This window comes from Gobio gobio (assembly GCF_949357685.1).
Source record: "Gobio gobio genome assembly, chromosome: 14".
NCBI lineage: Eukaryota > Metazoa > Chordata > Actinopteri > Cypriniformes > Gobionidae > Gobio > Gobio gobio.
The window spans coordinates 28890926-28913558 of record NC_137107.1 but is presented as its reverse complement, the minus strand read 5'-3'; the positions used below and the strand labels follow the sequence as shown (position 1 = coordinate 28913558).

General features: G+C 36.6%; 1 protein-coding gene across 1 annotated transcript in view; it reads right to left on the bottom strand.

The window, feature by feature from the left end:
• Positions 1 to 22633, bottom strand: part of myo5b (myosin VB) — a 63732-nt gene that overhangs the window by 14119 nt on the left and 26980 nt on the right. The window contains exons 4-23 of the mRNA XM_079834269.1: positions 21829 to 21973; positions 14634 to 14790; positions 13827 to 13970; positions 13661 to 13742; positions 12692 to 12799; positions 12468 to 12577; positions 11877 to 12142; positions 11425 to 11506; positions 10411 to 10551; positions 9619 to 9741; positions 9101 to 9184; positions 7102 to 7242; positions 6916 to 7013; positions 5946 to 6032; positions 5649 to 5760; positions 4440 to 4651; positions 4193 to 4349; positions 3864 to 4103; positions 3541 to 3777; positions 2138 to 2222 (exon numbers count right to left, since the gene is read on the bottom strand). Coding sequence (XP_079690395.1) covers positions 2138 to 2222; positions 3541 to 3777; positions 3864 to 4103; positions 4193 to 4349; positions 4440 to 4651; positions 5649 to 5760; positions 5946 to 6032; positions 6916 to 7013; positions 7102 to 7242; positions 9101 to 9184; positions 9619 to 9741; positions 10411 to 10551; positions 11425 to 11506; positions 11877 to 12142; positions 12468 to 12577; positions 12692 to 12799; positions 13661 to 13742; positions 13827 to 13970; positions 14634 to 14790; positions 21829 to 21973 — 2811 coding nt within the window. The remainder of the gene's footprint in view (positions 1 to 2137; positions 2223 to 3540; positions 3778 to 3863; positions 4104 to 4192; positions 4350 to 4439; positions 4652 to 5648; positions 5761 to 5945; positions 6033 to 6915; positions 7014 to 7101; positions 7243 to 9100; positions 9185 to 9618; positions 9742 to 10410; positions 10552 to 11424; positions 11507 to 11876; positions 12143 to 12467; positions 12578 to 12691; positions 12800 to 13660; positions 13743 to 13826; positions 13971 to 14633; positions 14791 to 21828; positions 21974 to 22633) is intronic.

The window sequence follows — 22633 nt, the reverse complement described above, 5'->3', positions numbered from 1 at the left end:
CATGGTCTAAAAAGGTTGCCCCTATTCTCTTAATGAGTCATGGGTGTGTTTTGGGCGTAAGGTGCAATAAACCAATCAGAGTCTCATCTCCCATTCCATTTAAAAGCCAGTTGTGCTTGCACCATGGCGGATTCACTTTTTACATGGCGGAATTTGCAAGCGAAAAAACGGAACTCTTCTCTAGCGAGGAAACGGATCTGCTCGTCCAATGACGCCTGTTTGCGCATCATTACTGCAAGTAGATTCTGATACATGCAATGACTATCCATTATGACATGTAAGCATTTTTTATATATAATCTTTTACATTTTAATACTTTTATTTGTAATATTGATGTTTGTGTGTATGTAATAAGCAGAGTGTACGCGCGCTGTGCACCGCCTATATGCGCATATTACTAACGCGCTCTTTAAATGACACAAAAAATACTGCACTATTGACTTTTATAGACCAGGTTTTTGTTGGTCAATGGTGCAGTCTATTCCAGTTGCCTCAAAATAGCAACGCGCCAACAATGCGGCTGAACACACCTCGTTTTCAGTCCAGAACGCCCATGGGCGCACAAATGCATTTGCTATTTAAACAACGTGGCGGAGGACGTGAAAATGATAACTGTAGCGTCGGGCTGAAACCAGCAAAAAACTGCATTGCGTCGGGTGTATGATAGGGCCCAAAATTTTACATTCACTCTACAGGTTTTGTAACCCATTTCACCTGAAAATTATGCAATATATTGATGATGATGATAAACCTTTTATTGATCTTCGGTTTGATTGATCAATAAAAGATCTTTATTACTCTGATAGAAGACCTTTGAGCGTCTATGTGTGGGTTACAATATGTTCTTTATTCTGTAATCTCAATAGAAATAAAACAAGCACCTCCTCTCGTACTCTCGTATAATTAATATTATAACCCGAAACAGCACTGCAGACTTGCATCAGATTCTACTCAACTGCACTCAAAAATTGTGTATACAGAATGAAAGCCTCTAATCACATCCTTTGAAGATAGATTCTGAGAGAGCTATCAGACGTATCAGGCGACAGTGGTTTGATGAAGCAGGCATCCATTAAACAGGCCATTTCAATTTAAGGAGATAAGTGGTATAATACATTTGTGACATTGTATCCTTTGACCCTATTATTTGAAGCTCCATATCAGACATACTAGACTAGATAAAGAAGGTCCAACATCGAAGACTCCTTCTATACTCTCAAAAATGTTTAAATGTTCTCCCAATTTCCTTTGGTTTTATTTAACTGGTATAGACTGTTATCTAATTTCATCTTATTTACCACATAAAAGCATGATTGTGCCTCCAGCTTTAACTGTTCTATTCACTTGAACTTATCCTAGGGATAGTTCACACACACACAAAGTTAGTTTACTCACCCTTATGTCGTTCCAAACCTGTCTTTATTTCTTCTATGGAACACAAAATACATTGTTTTGAAGAATGTTTCAATTGTTTTTGTCAATACAGTGAATGTTAATGTTAATCCAAAACTAAACTGACTGGACTCCATAGACATTGTGAGGACAATATGTTGGAAACATTCCTTAAATTTTTTTTTTGTGTTTGGTAGAAGAAACAAAGTAATTTGGAATGACATGAGGGTGAGTAAATAGCAGTCACCTTTAACGTCAATGGAACAACAGCCTTTTTAGACAGGCCAAAGAGACACAATAAGACAAACCAGAAGTGAAAGTTCTGAAATAAAATACTAACAAAATAAACTGATAAAAGTCTGCAAAACAATAAGTACATTCATAACAGCACTCTGAACAACGTAAACAGCATGGATAGCAGCACAGCACTAAGGAACAAACCCGGTAAAGGGACATTTAACAAATAAAAAGCGCATTGAGACCAAACCTCGGGTTTCAAATAGCATTCTCGCATGTGAACCGCTTATACAATGGTCAGCTTTTAGTTGTGCAGGTAAAGAAGCAGTGTCACATTCCTCCCCTGAAATCCAATGCATTTTCTGTCTCTCTCGTCCCACTTCTGCACACAGACCCTCTTGTGCGTCAAACAAAACCAGCCCAGCCCTCCAGGCAAGTCACACATCCTCTCATACTCCTTCCTCCAGATGCTTTGAGTGTGTGTGACTCTGTGAAGCGTGAAACTTACCCTGAGTGGATGACTGGATTTTGCGGTTCATCTCTTCTTTCTCCTTCTTTAAAAGAGTGTTCTCTTTCTCCAACTCCTCTACCCTCTACAAAAAAAGAGAGAAAAGACACACCACCCTTTCATTTCAAACCATCAGATAAACAAGCAAGTTTAACCATAAGAAAGCCAATTTGAACGAAATACAGGGGGGATGAAAAATAAAATAAATCATTATTTCAGAATGTCTTACTAATTTGATATGTCCCCTTTTGGGCCTATATATATTTCGTTCAAAAGTTTGTGGTCAGTATTTTTTAAAAGAAATAAATACTTTTATTCAGCAAAGATCAAACGTAACAATAAAGACATTTATAATTTAATTTATATATTTTTTATTTATATTTTTTAAATATAAAGCTTTTGCAACATTATAAATGTCTATACTGTTACGTGATCAATTCAATGCATGCTTGCTGAATAAATGTATTAATTTCTTTAAGTTCCTCCCTCAAAAAAATCTTACCGACCCAAAACTTTTGAACGGTAGTACAATGTTACAAAAGCTTTCCATTTCAGATAAATACTGTTCTTTTGAACTTTCTATTCATTAAATAATCCTGAAAAAAATTGTACACAACTGTTTTCTACATTGATAATAATAATAAATGTTTCTTGAGCAGCAAATCAGCATATTAGAATGATTTGTGAAGGATCATGTGACTCTAAAAACTGGAGTAATGATGCTGAAAATTCAGCTTTGAATCACAGAAATAAATTGCATTTTAAAATATATTCAAATAGAAAAAAGTAATTTAAAATTGTAAAAATATTTCACAATAATACAGTTTTTTCTGTATTTTTAATCAAATAAATGCAGCCTTGGTGAGATTAAGAGACTACATACACACGTGTGTGTGTGTGTATATATATATATGATTTAAAAAAGATATTTTAAATCTTTAAGTCTAATTACTATAATTTATATTATTTTTAATTACTGTTATTTATATTATAATCACTGTAATTTAAAAAAAATGTCCTATCCTATTTTAATTTACTCTGTTTATCAAAACAAGAGGGAGATGATCACATTACGTCACATTAAACACATACTAGCTAATTATTTCATTTCAAAAGACCTTTTTATGAGCTAGGTCACAGCTTTTAAACAATTTCCATGCATTATTAAATTTGCTTGTGGATGACAGACATTAGTTATGTAATAGCTGCCCTGTTATGAAAGCCAGTGTCATTTTTGTGTGAAAATTTAAATGCTGAAATCTGTTTTTGTAACATTCAACCATTTACCCCCAGACAACTTAAAAGAAACCTAAAGAAATATGAGAAAATACTTGAGACAAAAGTATACCCAAAACTAAAAATGGCAGTAAGCTTCGACTAGGTATCTGTGCATCCTTTCTCACCTGTTCGAGCCCTTGCTTCTCGTTTCCGAACTCCTCCTCTATCTGCTTCCTCTGGGCGTGGGCTTCCTGGAGCTCCGCCCTCAACTTCTCAAGCTCTTCCTGCAGTGATGCCACCGGAGTGCCAGCAGCCTGCCGACTGCGAAGGGTCTCCAGCTCTTTCTGGAGCTTATTGACCTCTGATCCCAGAACAGTGTTAGCAACAGCCAGCTGCTCTTTTTGAGTTTTATACTCTACTGACTGTAAAGAAAAGGAGATGCTTAACATCATGTCAGTTTGTTTTGGTGACTCGGTAATCATGTATGCATCCTATTATCTTCCGGTACCTGGTTATCCATCTTCTTCTGGAGCTGCACAATCTTGTTCTCCATTCCGACATTGAGGTTTTTAAAGTGTTCGGCCGAGCGGGCCTCTATCTTGAGCTGATTGAGCTGACGCTTGGCACGTACGCGACGGTAGAAACACTGGATGACAATGGCAGCATATCGGGCATGGAGATACTTCTTCCTCACAAGCCAACCACGGACGGTCTTCTGTATGATCATGGCTTTGTGATGAAGCAGGAACTGCAAAAGATAGAAAATGCAACTTAAAACTGTGCTTTAAAGAGACAACATGGAGAGAGTGAAGCATAAGATAAAGTGCAGTGCAGTACCTCCTGATATAACCTGCGTACGAACATGCCCCGGGCAAACGCTTGAATGGTGATCACAGCCCGACGGGTCCTCAGATACTCCCGTCTAACTTGTACCATGCGGTACTGCTTCTGACAAATAAGTGTTGCTCGGGTCAGGCGAAGCATCTCTGCATGTCTGAGAGACAGTGAAAGAACAGGAGTTGATTGCAATGTGAAAAACGTGCCAGTGAAGTTTAAGCTAAGAGCCATTTACTTAAACACTCACCTGCGTGCCAAGTAACCTCGGCCGTATCTCTGCAGAGTGATGGCAGATTTGCGGATCTTGCGGTACCGAATTCTCTGCAGCCATCCTCGCACGGTCTTCTGGATCTTAATGCAGGCATAGCGGAACTTATCTGCTCTCAGCTTCTCCAGATAGGCCACCTGCCCTGCCCTGAAGAAAATCTTTGTCTTTCCAAATTGGAACTTATCGGGATCCTGAAGGAGGAATTAAATAAAAAGGAAGAGTCACAATTAATATGTTTATTAAGGATAAATACCCTTGAATAAGCACTAATAAAATATTAGTCATGTTAAAGACGACTCTCCATGTGCACAAAATGCTATTTTGTACAAGCAGAAGGTGTTAAAATGTCAAGTTGTTAAAAAAAAGATTTTTTTTTAGCAAAATCTGCATTCATTCATTTAATAAATAAATAAAAAAAAGATTGGGGTTGGTGAGATTTTTTTTTAAATGTTTTTGAAAGTCTCTTATGCTCACAGAGACTGCATTTATGATGCAGTAAAAACAATAATATTGTGAAATATTATTACAATTTAAAATAACTATTTTCTATTTTTAATATAATTTAAAAATTTAATTTATTCTTGCTATGGCAAGGTTGAATTTCCTGCAGCCATTACTCCGGTCTTCAGTTCAGAAATCATTCCGATTTGATGCTCAAGAAACATTTCTTATTTATTATCAATGTTGAAAACATTGCAAACACGGCTTAATATTTTTGTGGAAACCATAATGATGCATTTTTTTCATAATTGATAATTCTTTGATGAATAGAAACTTCAAAATAACAACATTTATTTTAATATTTTAGTATATTATTTAATATTACAAAACTTTATGGTCACCTTTGATCAATTTAATGCTTCCTTGCTGAATAAAATTATGTTTTTTCATTAAAAAAAACAAAAAAAATCTTAAAGACCCCAAACTTTTGTTAGAATGCATTTATAAAAAAAAGATTCATTCCTTATATAGGAATATGTTCTGAGTTTATCTGCTTTCTTAAATGGTAACAAGGTAATAACATGATATAGGAATGGTATTAGAAGCCAATGCAATGGTATTAATGAGCTTTAAAAAACTGTGGTAATTGTCCTGACAAACATTTATTGTGTATTACCACAATACCAGGATGAGAGCAAGCATTATGCATACAATTTACATTTGAGTTTCTAGCTATGTTAGTCTTACCTTGATCAAAGTCTCCAGCAGGTTCTTACAGACTTGCTTCTTATCCCCAATGGTCAGGTCCTTCTTTGTCATGAGCACCCGATATCTGCTGAAGAAATCTGGATAGGTCCACCTAAAAAACGACATCAGATGTGATGAAGAAATGACACTAAATACATATTCAGTTTGATTTCCATAATCATTAATAAAATCATTATTCAACTATTTTAGGGAGAACATGAGGTTCATAAATAGAAGAACTTAGAAGCCGAAGAAAGGGGCCCTGAAGCACTATAAAAGAATCTGTGGATCCGTTACCTGGATGGATAGCCAGCGGCACTGATGCGGATGGTCTCGAGAACTCCACATGCCCGCAGTTGCTGAACAGCTCTACTAGAATCAAATCTAGAGAAAGCAAGAAATCAGCCAAAGGAGTGAGGGATTTTTACGAAAACCAAAACAAGATGATCTAGACTTTTTTTCTGGTTATAAAACGTGTCACACCACAGGAGATTTGGGGCGTTATCTAGACCTACCGGATCTTTCTCTTGAGCATAGAGCACATCTCCCGTGAGAGAGGCATTGGGAGGCTGCAGTCCACTCGGGGACTTGAGGCTGTCTGACTCAGAACTCTGTGACTGTGTTCACAACCTTATGAGCATGTGACTGACAAAACCCTCTCAATTTAGCATCCTTGAAGGGCATCCTTTGTGCTCAAGAATTTGCAGAGGACACAAACAGTGCCAAACAAGACCCTACCCTTTCTGAGAATTGCGAATTTTACAAGAAAAGTAAGGAAATAAATACATTGAATATGATAGCTCGTAGATGTATATAGTAAAACGTATCTTATGATGTTAATATTGTATTATTCTTATTTTGCAAGATCTAAATTTGGGCGAAACATTCGTTTTTATCATAGTATTTGGAACAGACTGGTCAATGCTGTCAGGTTTTCATTCATGGTAAACACTTCAAGGAAAAATAAGTGTTAAATCAGCAAGGATTTTGCAAATGGGAAGGCACTTCCACTGATTTCGATCTGAGAAAATTAGGTCTAATTATATTTTATATAACCTGATCGGCTAATTCTCAGAGGAGCTTTGATGTCTGATTGTTGGAAGAAACTTACAGTGCAATTGAGGTCAATCAAATGTCTCCGTACCAGCATGACTCTAATGTTCTCTGGCAGCTTAAATGAATTTGCTATACCTCTCTATTTATAGCCAAGATAAACTAGATAAGTTCTAATAGATGAATAACACTGAGACAAAGAGACCAAACTTACACAAAGGCTTCCTTAAAATCATTGGGCTTAATGCAGCGCACATAATGAGGGGTGGTAGCGTTCAGCGTTTCCATCAGAAGATGTAGAGAGTTCCTGAACTGTAAGGGAAAGAATTGTTTATCATAATAAACAGAGCTTCAGTGGATCCACCATAGAGCACAAATATGGATCAAAAACTGGCCTTACCTGGGTGCCCACGCTTTTCCTGTGCTCACGGTTGTGGCCTTTTAGAGCAGGTTTGGCGGCCCGGACGTTGATCCTGGAGGTTTTGCCTGAGGGAGGGGCAACGTCTTTACCATCTGTGAAGAGATCTGCAACCAGCTGGAACTGTACAAAACAAAACGATTTTAGGTAAAGAAAATATATTTTGTAGAGACACAATACAATAAGATAAGAATATTAATACATTTGGATATATTTGATTATGTAAGTGTCACATGAAGAAATCTTGACTGTTAAACTGTAAAATACATTTCCAGTGACATCACAGATACATCACATCTTGCGTAAGAGTGAGGAATAAGGAATCATTTTTTTATTCTAGCTAGACTAGTTTAAAATTTGTATTCAACTCCAGCAACACTTCAAAGCACTTTTAGAAACCCTTTAAAATCCACTCCCAGAGCATCCACCCTAAGGCAGGTACACAGTGTGTTTCAATGCATCACTAATGCCATGATCTTGCCAAGTTTCAGCACTCTAAGACAGAATACAGATGATAGCATTAAACTGCCATCACTGTAAGTCTGACACTCTAGGATAACATTGATAAACAGAGACGCTAGACCAGAGAGTAAATACAAATTAAAGGTGCGCATGGCAATGGTATCCCAAGGTTGCATCCTGGCTACTTATATAAGTAACAGAGTTGTAAAAAGTAATGGAAAATAACATTAAATCATGTTATAAGTTAAAGTAAAAATGTGTCTCAATATCCTGACTTTAATAGGCTATCCATCACAATTTTACACTGAAATGGATTTCATTCATGGCTTTAAATCAACAACTATAGTTTATATTTTTAATAAGGACATGTCACCAGAGAAATATATCCTTAAAATATTTTTTTTGACTGAGTAAAAGTACAAATATTAAGTTTTAACATTAGTCAAGTAAAGTAAAAATGCACTTTATTATTAAATTAGAAAAAACCCCTCAAAATTCAACATGAAACCATTACCACTAGACCAACGATTCATACTTGGCTAAACAGTGATAGATGTATGAATTAAGTTATTGACATCACAAAGACTATTTATTAAAACAGTAAAAGATCGTGATTAATTATTTGTGTACAACTCGATTAATATGCATGAGCTTCACTATTTCATCTGCGAAACCCCATGACTTTTTAAAATCACAGTTGGGGACCCTGCATGTCTGTGAATGAAATGCCTCGCTGAACATGGCTGATATCCTGAAGAGAACATCACTTGCAAACTTGGGAAACTTCAGACAGCAGTTTTGAAAACTGTTATCACTTGAGACTAACTGATGTTTAAACTGCGCTTCTTTCACAGGGACACCTCGTTTAAAAACGTCCTAGTGAAAGTTTCATATTACACACGACAGCATTTCAACACAGTCCTGCAGGGAAGATCTCTAACTTGTAGATGCTGATGTGCTGCTGTCTGCAAATGAACTTAACACAGATTCCAGAGAATTCTGTTGCCAAGAAACCTCAAGACAAAACATTACGAGAGAGAGAGAGAGAGATCACTATCGACAAAGACATTGGATATCCTATTAAATCTCAGTTAAGATGGATCTGGCTGTTCGAGTCAAACAGTGGTAGGTGTGGACAAGGTCAGGCCTGTTTGCCTGAAAACTTTAAGTCAATTACCTGCTTAAACAGGTCAGAGAGCAAAACATGAGCTAAGGTGTGATTTCAATCATGCAGACTTGAGGAAGCGTGAAGTATAAACAGAAGCTTGGCTGGACAGGGAAGAATAACATAACTGAGCAGAGCTAAATATACCGAGGGTATTGCCTTGAATTAATAATAAATTGCCAAATAAAATAAAAAATTATTCTGTGATGTAAAACAGTATATTATATTTAGTTCATGGAAATTATTTGTTATTATAAATGAACTATATTAGTTGAAGTTATTATTTTTCCTTCTTCTATCGTTTTGCAATAAAAAAAAAGAAAAGAAATCTTACCAAAAATACCCATTGCTCACCTTACTGGCCTTGAGGATGTTTATCTGCTCCTCATAAACAGTGTCTCTGTTCTTCTCCAGGAAGCCGTCACACTGATATTCAACCTGCCAGTGGTGACAATGTCACAAGTTTAACTCATACATCAGAACCACACTGAAAATAACTTGCTACATCATTTTTGTGACCCAAATCTGGCATGGAGAAGAATCAGCCATTTTTGTTGCATTCATCATGCATTATTAACACAATGATTTGGGGTTTCAGTGAGCAGATTTGCCCTAAAAACCCAGCCGTGCAACAAACAAATTGCTAATTTCCACAAAAAGTATGCATGTCAAGTCAAGTTCAATTTCTGATCTGTCATCAAAATGTTCGGTTAAAGGGTAAAAATCAACTGGGTTTACAATTTAAAGCATGAAAGCCTGGTTTATTTCTAAGAGTTTCAAGAAGTTAATGATGATGGGTTGGTGATGTCATAATATCGGAGTAGCATCCCGGGCCCTATAACACTTAACTCCATAATATAAGCTGAACCCACCTTATCTGCAAAGTGGACTACAATGAAAGACCTGTTGGACATCCTAGGCTTTTCGAAATGCCCGCTACTTGAATGCTTGCTGTACAGCTTCTGCGCCCAGTTTTGATCTGTTCCTTTGGGAACCTGTCAGACGCAGAAAAGAAAAATACTTTGAACTGTAGCGAACTGAAAACATTATTTGGGTTACCTGTAGCAGAAATAGCATGTTCACCCCTTTGAAGCTGCTCTGATTCATACTCAAGAACTTCAAAGAGCTGGGATGTTTAAAACTAAATGAGATGTTCTGTTCCAGAGATCTGTGCGGGATGGAGTTTTCCATCTCCTCTTGCAAGATTATCTAACGCTCCCACCTGTTTTCGCCAAAAATAGGTTAGATTTTATCCTGCTCGAAATGGTCACGTTTTGTCCTGTTCCTGCAATTGGAAGAGGTCTACGCTAATTTTTAAATTCCAGTCAGGTTTGATTCTGTCTGGTGTCCATAGGCTATTTTTTCCCCAATTTTCACACACAACACTTCAGATCTCCAGACTTATGCGTAATGTTATTATTAGATCATTATATTTTGCGGGAGGCCACAAGACTCGTTTCTTTCTCCCCTTCCTGTGCACATATCAGTATCTTCCCTCCTGCATCCGCACTTAGCAATTCAAAACTTGTCCCACACTGGTGACGCTGCACTCTGTTGCATCGGGTGCCGCGGGACTGCAGACCTCTACTTTGTTAGGAAACCGGTTTAGACAACACGCCTCTCAAATTCTTTTTATCAACTGTTTTCCCTCTGCTCGGGCTCACCTTACACTCCTCATCAAGAAGGTCCAGGATACCAAGCTTGGCTTCAATGAGGTCAATGCACGGCTGGTTATCATAGAAATCAATAAGCGTCCAGGGGATCTGCTCCTTCATATACTCTTCTTGCTCCAGTTTAAACACATGCTGTGTGATATATGATGTATATGTATTAGAAAAATGCATCAAATACATGGAAATGATTTGTATTTAAACTAAATACAGCCAAGAGTCACAAAAACATGGATCATTCCTGTTATGCATTACATTTTGAATTTGAAATGAATATGCTTTTGTTGTTACTGAATGAAGCATTTATATACTGTATGATCTATATAAATTCTAAATGCAATTTCTAAATTCTATTTGAAAATACAAAAGACTAAAATGATAGAAATTGATATTGAAAGCATTTTGAAAAGAAACCATTATAATATTATTATATATTTAATAATATAATTAATATAATTATTTTTTAATATTCCATCTAATATATGAAGACTTACAAGATAGTATATGTCTAAATACATTGTAGCAACAGAGGTGTTTAAAACTAATACGATTTGTTCAGGAATTTGAAGTGAAACTCTTTAATTTATTGTTTAATATTTTAAAAATGAATATGCTTTTGTTGTTACTGAATGAAGCCTTTATATACTGTATGATCTATATAATTCTAAATGCAATTTCTAAATTCAGTTTGAAAATACAAAAGACTAATAGGATAGAAAGTGATATTGAAAGCATTATGAAAAGAAATCATTATAATATTATTCTATATTTAATAATATAATTAACATAATATATAAACTCTTTAATTTATTGTTTTATATTTAAAAAAATATATGTTTTATTATTATTTAACAAATAATACATTATTTGAAATAATATGAGAATATATTTTATTATTATTATATATTTATCCAATATATTAAGAGATATAAGATATCATATATCTAAATACGTATAGCATAACAGAATTTTCTCAAATGGCACTAAACATGGATCTCTACTACTGACCGAGTTAAACTGTTGCTGTAGTTTCTCATTGGCATAGTTAATACAGAACTGCTCAAAGCTGTTGATCTCGAATGTTTCAAATCTGTTGAGAGATGAAGACATGTTAACAGTGACTGTTTAAAACCATCCAGTTTTCCCTGAAAACAAACTGAACACCTTCTGTACTTCTCTCTGCATCCTATAGCGTGGCACGTCTCTGCTTATTTACTCTTGTGCTGATCAATAAGTTCCCTACTTTAAGGAAGTAATTAGTCCCATGGCCAGAAAGGCTTATAAGTAAATGCTGACTCTAAAAACTCAATGAATTTTCTGCTAAGGGAAGGTCAAAACATGAAAGACAGCTTCCGTTGGCCACAAAGACATATTACTCTACCATACTGTATATAAGAACCCAGGGAGCTAAGTTTCCAAATCTTTAAAAAGAATGGCCTCTCATAATCAGCAAGCATTACCCGTAAATATCCAGCACACCAATGAAGGAGTGCTGTTTAGTGGATGTATGCAAGGCCTTATTGACGTGCTCCACAATCCAGTCAAAGAGATGGGCGTAAATGTGCTTGGCCAGGGCGTCTCGGGCATTGGCCGCCTGGGCGTGCGGCATGTTCTTCACGTAGGTCTCGGCAGTGGTCACCAGCTTCCTGCGGCACAGCCAGTGCTCCATCTGCTCCTGTTCTATACCGAGCAGCCGACAGAAATGATGCAGATTATCGTCATTCTTCTGCAGGTGAAAAGAAGAGATTGTGATTGTTAAGGCAAGTGAAGAATAGTCATCCGTTTAATGCTTATATGCTAAAAAAATATGCTTTTGCCTCAGTAAATTCATAATTACTGCTTATTAATAACTAGTAAGGTAGTTGTTAAGTTTAGGTATTGGGTAGGGGATGTAGAATATGGTCATGCAGAATAAGACATTAATATGTGCTTTATAAGTACTAATAAACAGCCAATATCCTAGTAACATTCATGCTAATAAACAACTAGCTAATAGTGAGAATTGGACACTAAACTAACAAAGTAAGACACAGTATTTGTCGCGCACTTACGTTGATATGGCAGGATTCTCCATCTCTCTCCGACACAATCCCCACGTTCCCCAGGTGCAAGATGGAGGCGATTACCTTAAAGATGCTCATTTGATGGATATCTTTCACACCTGCACAACACACGATGCCACCATAAATATACATTTACGATCGACACACAGTATGGCTTTGGTGTTATGTTGCAAATCCTTGGTTATAGCCATGTTTATTGCTGTAGTCCTCACCAAGCATTGTAAGAGCTTCTCTTGTCTTCACAAGGTCCTCGGCGTCATTCACGCCCTCAATGAAAATGTTCTCACCGAGAGATGTGAAGGTAAATTCTTCTGCGCTGGCTAAAAAATGAGGGTGAATGGACAATTTGAATGAGCAGGTGGTAGCTTTGGGCTTTAGGATCAAAAATCATACCATTCAAAAGTTTGGGGTCAGTAAGATTTTTTTAATGAATTCATATTTAGTGAGGATGCATTAAATTGACCGAATAGACATTTATAGTATTAATAAATCCTGTTCTTTTGAACTTTTTGTATTTATCAAAGAATCCTGAAAATAAAATTATCATAGTGTCCACAAATATATCACGTTTTTTTTTTCAACACTGATAACAATAAGATATGTTTTTTGAGCAAATCATCATATTAGAATAATTTCTGAAGAATCATGCAACACTGAAAATTCAGCTTTGCCATCACAGGAATAAGTTACATTTTAAAATATATTCAAATTGAAAACAGTTTTTTATATTGTAATGTAACATTTTACAATATTACTGTTTTTAATTGTACTTTTGAGCACAAGACATAAAAAAAAATCATACAGACCTCAAACTTTTGAATAGTGTTTTATGATGGTAGGAGTAATTTCATTTCCTAGCAATGGTATCAAAATATAGGTATTATTGACAGAAATTCAACCTAATAATGTTTTATATTATATTACCTTAGATATATCAAATTAAATTAAATTATAATTAAATCAGATTCGCATTTGAATATTTAATGAGAAAACCATCAAATTAAGATAATTTAAGTAATTCCAATAATCAAAAGTTGCATCATGTCTCACAGAAAGTTTTTTTTTTAATCATCTCGTGCCACGAGGTCCACATTTTTAAGACATATTTGTGAGATTTCTGCCATCAAACAGTATATACCATCACACAGGAAGTAACCAAACCAGTTCACTGGGCCACTTACTCAAGGCAAGATCTTTAAACTCTGCCAGAGAGGATGAAGCACAGAGCTGGTAGAAAATGTGGTAGTTCCTCTCTTCCTCAGCCTGCAAAAACATGACGTTCAGCACATGGAAAAGCACAAGGGGCTGCATTTAAATCTTAAAGCCTCCTTTCTGTGTGAGACGCACCTGAAACACTACTCTGGACTTCTCAAGCAGATACGTTCGCATGTTGGCACCAATGATGTGATATCTCTTATCAAAGCCAATCTCTATGTATTTCCCAAAGCGGCTGCTGTTGTCATTGCGGGTGGTTTTTGCATTCCCAATGGCCTGCACAGAAGGGTGAAAAAAGAGTGTTAATTATGGTTGACTCACTCGTTGGTTGGTATAATCTGAAACAGGAGGTTATCAAACTATGATTGATCCATAATAGAACATAATAAGGGTGGAGAGAGTTTCATTACAGAGGGTGTTACATGTTTGATGAGGCGAAACCTAAAACCCTGTTTGCAGCATCATTTAGAATGAGTAATTACTGGGATTCTCAGATTATTTGTTTGCGCTGGGATGTTATGAGTCACCTGTAGTATTAGTATCTCTAGGTTTGCATCCTAGGAGATCCTTCTATCACCAGTGCTCATTTCCACTGTAATGATATCTTTAAATAGACTCTGAGATTTGGCCACTCTCTTTGGACACAAATTATCTTCCTGAAGGGCACATAAACCAGCTCTGCTCTTATCTGTTCAAACAGGCCTGCCGATTCTTGAGCTTAATTTCGCAGCTCAAGTGTGTCAGTGCCACGATGAGATTGAGTGATGAGAGAAACGAGGGCACCTTTACAGCCACTGTACACTTCGGAAGTACTTGGTGGCATAAATTTATTAGATTGAACACTAATTATTCTAGTAATGTATCTGTGAATTAAGTGGTTAATTGACATCATGTAGTGATCTGGGTCGTTTTTTCTAATACAGGAGTGTCAAAGCATACCTCCATGATGGGGCTGGAGGCCAGTACTTTCTCTTCGATGCTGGTGTCATTTGCTGAACCTCCCACTGTGGCAAAAAAGCGCATGGCATACTTTGCAGAAACTGTTTTGCCGGCTCCAGACTCGCCACTCACGATTATCGACTGGTTCTTCTCATCTCTGCAGGAAAAAGTTCAGGTTTACATATTGAAAGAGCATCCATATGAATACCTGAGATGATGATATGTACGATAAATAATCAAATGGTGCTTACAGAATAGGGAGGTCTATTAAACTAATGATGCAATTTGACGCTCTTATAAAAGAAAGTGAAAATGAAGGGTACAATAGGCCCTGGATATTGTGATTTTTTTTCTGGTCCCAAAATATGAGATAATCAGAATAATATATAACATTTATTTTGACAGCACAACACAATTTTAAGTAAAAATGTATGAAAGTTTTAAAATGAAAACATTTTAAATGATGTAGCTTAATTTGTCATCATATGCAAATACTTTTGATATTAAAAAACATTACACTACAAAATATAATATATAAGTGTAAAACATATATTTTGAGTATATTTATATATTAATATATAAATATACCCAAAATATATATTTTACAATTTAATCAAATTATATATATTTAAATGATTAAACATTATATAAAGTTACCTCAAACTGCATGGATCAGCGACATTTTACAGTGCATAGAAGAAAAAAAAAAAGTGTGTACAAACCACAGGGTGGCCTTTGTACCCAATGACTAAAACAAGAGGACGCTGGTTGTGAGGATTTATTGTGTTTTTAACATAAAGGAAAGTGTATGCTTTACGGTCACATTTTGTCATGACATTTTGTCATGATTTCCTCTTACTCTGACATCTCCAATCAAAACCCCACCAGTCGCTCTAACAAAGTCTATATGCAGTAGACCTGGTTTCCCTCCTTCGCCTGAGCTTATTTTGGGACTTCGGCATTACACAAGTCATTAAGAAGTCATGATGTCTCAGCGTGGGATGTTTAGCTCAAGCTTAAACCTGATGTGCAAATGGCTTTGTCTTTTGTTTTAAGCAACAGAAAAACCACATGTAAATACAAAGGTTCGAAGAATGATGCTATGTGTACTGTGATTATCTGCCCACTCTATCCATTATTAAGTCAAGTGTAACTTTCAGATTACTCACAGCTTTCAAAGTACATGCTGTCATTTCCTGTTTACGGCCAGTGGAAAATCACTGCTCTGAAACCTTAGCTCTTTATTACAAAACAATAGAGCTGAAAAGTCCCTTTAAAGGCAATTATGAGATTTGTTTCTAAACGCATTATAAATGTTAGACATGTATTGCTGAAACACGTTACAAAGACTGTGAACTGTATAGTACTGAATAGTGAAGTTAGACCGTTAAACAGTTTTTCACCATTGCTGTGCGGCCTCCTTGTCATTTCTGTCTTATAACAAAAAACAAAAGCTGATACAGTGAGGAAAACAAGTATTTGATACACTGCCGATTTTGCAGGTTTTCCTACTTACAAAGCATGTAGAGGTCTGTAATTTTTTATCATAGGTACACTTCAACTGTGAGAAACGGAATCGAAAATCCAGAAAATCACATTGTATGATTTTTAAATAATTAATTAGCATTTTATTGCATGACATAAGTATTTGATCACCTACCAACCAGTAACAGGGTATCTGCAGGTTTCACCAAGTCAAATTTAAGACTTTTTAAGACCTTTTTAAGACAATTATGAATTAAATTTAAGACCTATATAACGCAATAAAAAAAACGTACAATAGGAAATGCAGAATCACAAAATGACTTGCAAAGCAAATTACTTTATTCAAATTGAACAAAGTATTAGTAAACTTGCACTTCCTCATAGCTCAATCCCACCAGGGTTAATATACACACACACTACCGGTCAAAAGTTTCAGAACGGTAAGATTTTTTAATGTTTTTACAGAAGTCTCTTCTGCTCACCAATGCTGCATTTATGTTATTAAAAATACAAACAATCTGTAATATTGTGACAGTTCTGTTGTGAACTGATTTCTATGTGAATATATAGTAAAGTGTGATTTATTCCTGTGATCTAAGCTGAATTTATCATCATTACTCCAGTCTTCAGTGTTACATGATCCTTCACTAATCATTCTCATATGAGGATCTGATGATCAACAAACATTCATGATTATTATCAGTGTTGAAAACAGTTGTGTAAAACATTTTTTTTAGGATTATTTGATGAATAGAAAGTTCTAAAGAACAGCATTTATCTGAAATAGAAAGTAAAAAAAAGGTTTTTGAAGGATTATGTGACTCTAAAGTCTGGAGTAATGATGCTGAAAATTCAGCTTTGAATCACAGAAATAAACTGCATATTCAAATATAAAAAAAGTTATTTTAAATTGTAAAAAAAAAAAAAAAAAAAAAAAATTCACAATAATAGTGTTTTTGCTGTATTTTGGATCAAATAAATGCAGCCTTGGTGAGCAGAAGAGACTTCTTTAAATACCATTCTCAAACTTTTGACCGGTAGAGTGTGAGTGTGAGTGTGAGTGTGTCTGCATGCATGCATGCGTATTATATATATATATATAAAACAAATTTCGTGAGATCAAAATTACTGATTTTCGGGTGGCGGTCATTTTCAGAAATGTGCATGTTTTTTTTCATAATTAGGATGCCACATTTACCATATTATTATGTCAGTTGCACAATAGTCACACATGGCAATAAAACAAACAAAATGCATGAATCTTGTTTGACAATAGGACAAATAAGTACTTAAATAAGTATAAAGTACTTAACTTAAATATACAGATACAAACTTTACATGCTTTACTTTAGGTAGGCTACTGTTTGTTTTTCCCTGTTGTTGTTGTTTGATTAATATGAACTACACAGACAGGAGTGGGTATAGGCTAAGCTATATTGGGTTACTTTCACTTTAAGACCTACAGTAATGCGCCTAGAAATAGAACACATTCGGTTCACTCGCGTGAGCGCTGACAGGCGGCAAACGCGTGCACAGAATCCGCAGCCAGTCTGACATCTGTCCGTGTGGCAGTAGCGAATCAGTTCGGGGTTTACATCGCTTTTTTTAGTGCTATCAGGAATATCATACTCTTATTTGGTCATTATGCGAGATGGCAGGTAAGAAAGATTCGCCTTCGCTTTCAGGATCGCGTGAACTGGAAGAACTGGAGAACTGAAGCTGAAGAATAAAATCAGTTTGATGTGTCTGTGGTACAATCCAAAAGCCTCGCGCCAATAACATGAAAGCTGATTGGCTGCAATATAAGATGCATGCTGGTCTCATTTGTAGTTGTAAAACAGCGAACTATAGTTGGACTAGCGAAAGAACGAACTACAACACACATAGACACACACACACACACACACACTAAAGCGCTGCCGGAGCATTTCAATGAGCAAGAGCTAGCGTTACATGGACGTAGGAAAATTAAGACCCGTTTAAAATTATTTAAGACCTAGAACTCAATACTTCAGCGCATTTAAGACTTTTTAAGGCCTAAAATTTTGATTTTGAAATTTAAAGACATTTAAGACTTTTTAAGATCCCGCGGGTACCCTGAGTAAGAATTCCGGCTCTCACGGAACTGTTAGTTTTTCTTTAAGAAGCCCTCCTGTTCTGCACTCATTACCTGTATTAACTGCACCTGTTTTAACTTGTTACCTGTATAAAAGACACCTGTCCACACACTCAATCAAACAAACAGACTCCAACCTCTCCACAATGGCCAAGACCAGAGAGCTGTGAAAGGACATCAGGGATAAAATTGTAGACCTGCACAAGGTTGGGATGGGCTACAGGACAATAGTTAAGCAGCTTGGTGAGAAGGCAACAACTGTTGGCGTAATTATTAGAAAATGGAAGAAGTTCAAGATGACGGTCAATCTCCCTCGGTCTGGGGCACCAGGCAAGATCTCACCTCGTGGGGCATCAATGATCATGAAGGTGAGGGATCCGCCCATAACTACACAGCAGGACCTGGTCAATGACCTGAAGAGAGCTGGGACCACAGTCTCAAAGAAAACCATTAGAAACACACTACGCCGTCATGGATTAAAATCCTGCAGCGCACGCAAGGTCCCCCTGCTCAAGCCAGCACATGTCCAGGCCCGTCTGAAGTTTTCCAATGACCATCTGGATGTTCCAGAGGAGGAATGGGAGAAGGTCATGTGGTCTGATGAGACAAAAATAGAGCTTTTTGGTCTAAACTCCACTCGCCATGTTTAGAGGAAGAAGAATGAGTACAACCCCAAGAACACCATCCCAACCGTGAAGCATGGAGGTGGAAACATCATTCTTTGGGGATGCTTTTCTGCAAAGGGGACAGGACGACTGTAACGTAATGAGGGGAGGATGGATGGGGCCATGTATCGCAAGATCTTGGCCAACAACCTCCTTCCCTCAGTTAGAGCATTGAAGATGGGTCGAGTCTTCCAACATGACAACGACCCATGACACACAGCCAGGGCAACTAAGGAGTGGCCCAGCCAGTCTCCAGACATGAACCCAATAGAAAATCTTTGGAGGGAGCTGAAAGTCTGTATTGCCCAGCGACAGCCCGGAAACCTGAAGGATCTGGAGAAGGTCTGTATGGAGGAGTGGGCCAAAATCCCTGCTGCAAGTGTGTGCAAACCTGGTCAAGAACTACAGGAAACGTATGATCTCTGTAATTGCAAACAAAGGTTTCTGCACCAAATATTAAGTTCTGCTTTTCTGATGTATCAAATACTTATGTCATGCAATAAAATGCAAATTAATTACTTTTTTTGGATTTTTGTTTTAGATTCCGTCTCTCACAGTTGAAGAGTACTTATGATAAAAATTACAGACTTCTACATGCTTTGTAACCTGCAAAATCGGCAGTGTATCAAATACTTGTTCTCCCCACTGTATGTGACGAGGTGAACAGCAAACAAGCTAAACAACACAGAAATACGTTTTTATAAGTTGTCAACCCAAAACAACGAGTGTTTAAGGAGACAAAAGTAGATACAGGCAATAAGACGTAAAGCATCAGCAGGAAGAATGGGTAAATTTTGGAATCCTGACACTCAGTATGCCTCAGTATGCCTGTGTGCAGTAAACATTTAGTCACTGTTAAGTCAAATATCCAAATGTCAGTTTAATATATTATATTTCCTGTCACTGATTATGTTCCCCTTTAGTGGGTGTAGTTCTCCGTGTCATGCTCTGTCTCAATTGCCTGGATCCACTTTTGTGTCCTTAAAGGGTTAGTTCACCCAAAAATGAAAATTCTGTCATTAATTACTCACCCTTATGTCGTTCGACACCCGTAAGACCTCCGTTCATCTTCGGAACACAAATGAAGATATTTTAGTTGAAAGCTGATGGCTGAGAAAGGCTTCAGACAGGCCTCCATTGGCATTCAGTACATTGACACTTCCAAGATCCATGAAAGGCACTTAAAACGTCGTTACAAAGTCTCTCACACCACAGTGGCTCTACAATAACTTTACGATGCGACGACAATAGTTTTTGTGCGCAAAGAAAAAATCAAAATAACACCTTTAACCAACTTGTTCTCGACTTCCGTGTATGCCTCCACGACGCATGTGCGAGAATATGACGGCACACACGGAAGTCGAGAACAAGTTGGTTAAAGGTGTTATTTTGATTTTTTTTTGCGCACAAAAACTATTGTCGTCGCATCGTAAAGTTATTGTAGAGCCACTGTGGTGAGATAGACTTTGTAACGACGTTTTAAGTGCCTTTCATGGATCTTGGAAGTGTCAATGTACTGAATGCCAATGGAGGCCTATCTGAAGCCTTTCTCAGCCATCAGCTTTCAACAAAAATATCTTCATTTGTGTTCCGAAGATGAACGGAGGTCTTACGGGTGTCCAACGACATGAGGGTGAGTAATTAATGACAGAATTTTCATTTTTGGGTGAACTAACCCTTTAAACGCTTGTTTTTTGGGTCAACAGCTTATAAAACTTTTAGGTTTTTGGTTCTGGGTTTTGTTTAGCTTGTTTTCACATTGTCACATATCAGCTTTTAGACATTGTTCTGTTTTTGTTATAAGTCCGAAATGACAAGGAGGCAGCCTCACGCAACGCAAAGTCAATGGAGAGCAATAATTTTTTTATTATTCAGATTTCGCTGGGTGGTTAATAACACATTTGTCTGTGGTGTGACAAACTTAGAACACATGTTTCATTTTGACTTTACAGGGACTTTAACCACCAATAGTCATAGTCATTAAAACCATTTATAAGATGACAGTTTGGGATGACAATATCATTTATGATGAAATTACAGTGATGGCTGACTAAAAAGAGTTCTCCAAGAAAAGAAAGTATTACAAATAAAAGAATACCTACTAAAACAGTACATATTATATGTATAATACTATTTAGAATGTAATAGACTAATGTTCTAAAGTGTTGAATCTTTATGATTTTTTAAAATGTTTTTTTGATATTCTGCTCACCAAGGCTGCATTTATTTGATAAAAAGACAGTAAAAACAGCAATATTATGAAATAGTATTACAATTTAAAATAACTGGTTTTCTATTTATTTATTTATTTATACATTTATTTATATATTTATATATATATATATATATTAAAATGTAATTTGTGATGTGAATGTAATGGCAAAGCTGAATTTTCAGCATCATGACTCCAGTCTTCAGTGTCACATGATCCTTCAGAATCATTCTAATATGCTGATTTTGTGCTCAAGGAACATTTTTTATTCTTTTCAATGTTGAAAACAGTTGTGCTGCTTAATATCATTGCATAACCCATGATACATTTTTTCAGGATTCTTTGATGAATAGAATGTTCAAAAGAACAGCATTTATTGGAACAAAAATCTTTTGTAACATTATAAATGTCTTTACTATCGCTTTGGATTAATTTACTGCATCCTTGTAGAATAAAAGTATTAATTTCTTTAAAAAAAACTTTACTGGCCACAAACCTTTCAACCATACTGTGTATTATATTAAAAATTATTTTAAAAAAAATTCTATAACATTTTTGAGTTTGTTGACATCTCATGAGGGTGGGTTTTTGGAGAGGGGTTACATTTATAAAAATGAAATTAAGCTAAATGACTGAAACCACTTTATAGCACCTTGAACAAATAAACTTTTTTAAAATTAGTTTGTCATCTTATAAGACTGAAAAACAAGCACAAACCTGGCCATCTGTTTGTACGCTTCCTCTGCCACCGCAAATATATGAGGGTCCATGTCCCCCATGTTCTGGCCGCTGTACGCATTGATGACTTCTTCTCCATAGATCTGTAGTTGCTCGTACGGGTTAATGGCCACCAGAACAATCCCTGAGAAGAGATTTACACCAGGTTTACACCTACAACTGTGCAGCACAGTTAAAGGGTCACTTCAGTGATTTAGCATTAGGCTTTGTATCATTAGAAACCCGGTAGTATATTCAAATTATGGTACTTTCCTCCCTCATATCCCCCTGAGATGAGAGAATAATGCATTTTATTTCTGGAAAAATTCCTCCGATGCGTCATCGGAGGATTTTTTGGCCAGAGGCTAAAACTACAGCCACTAGATGGAGCTGTTCCGCGTGTTATCAACCCGCCCACAGGGGATAGATCTCACGCACAGCATGTACGCACGGACATTCGGACAACCATAATAACGGAGCGCGATGCAGAAAAGTGAGTGTTTCAACTTTTCAATGAATTCCTGTGATAGTTTAGCTTCCATATGCGATCGTTACCTCAACGTTACCTCAGCTCTTCGTGAGGAAGGAAATCTGACACTGCTGCGTCTGTGACGTGACTTTCGTTCGGCTCACTCACACTTTATTGAAAAGACACGTTCAGTTTTTAATTGTAGTGTTTATTCTCTAACTGAACGAAATGACTGTATTACTATGAAGATCAAAACGACAGTGTACGGAGTGGCCTCGTAGGGCAGCGAAGCAAGTGCATTCTGGGAGTTGTTGTCTTTCATCCACATGAGACAAA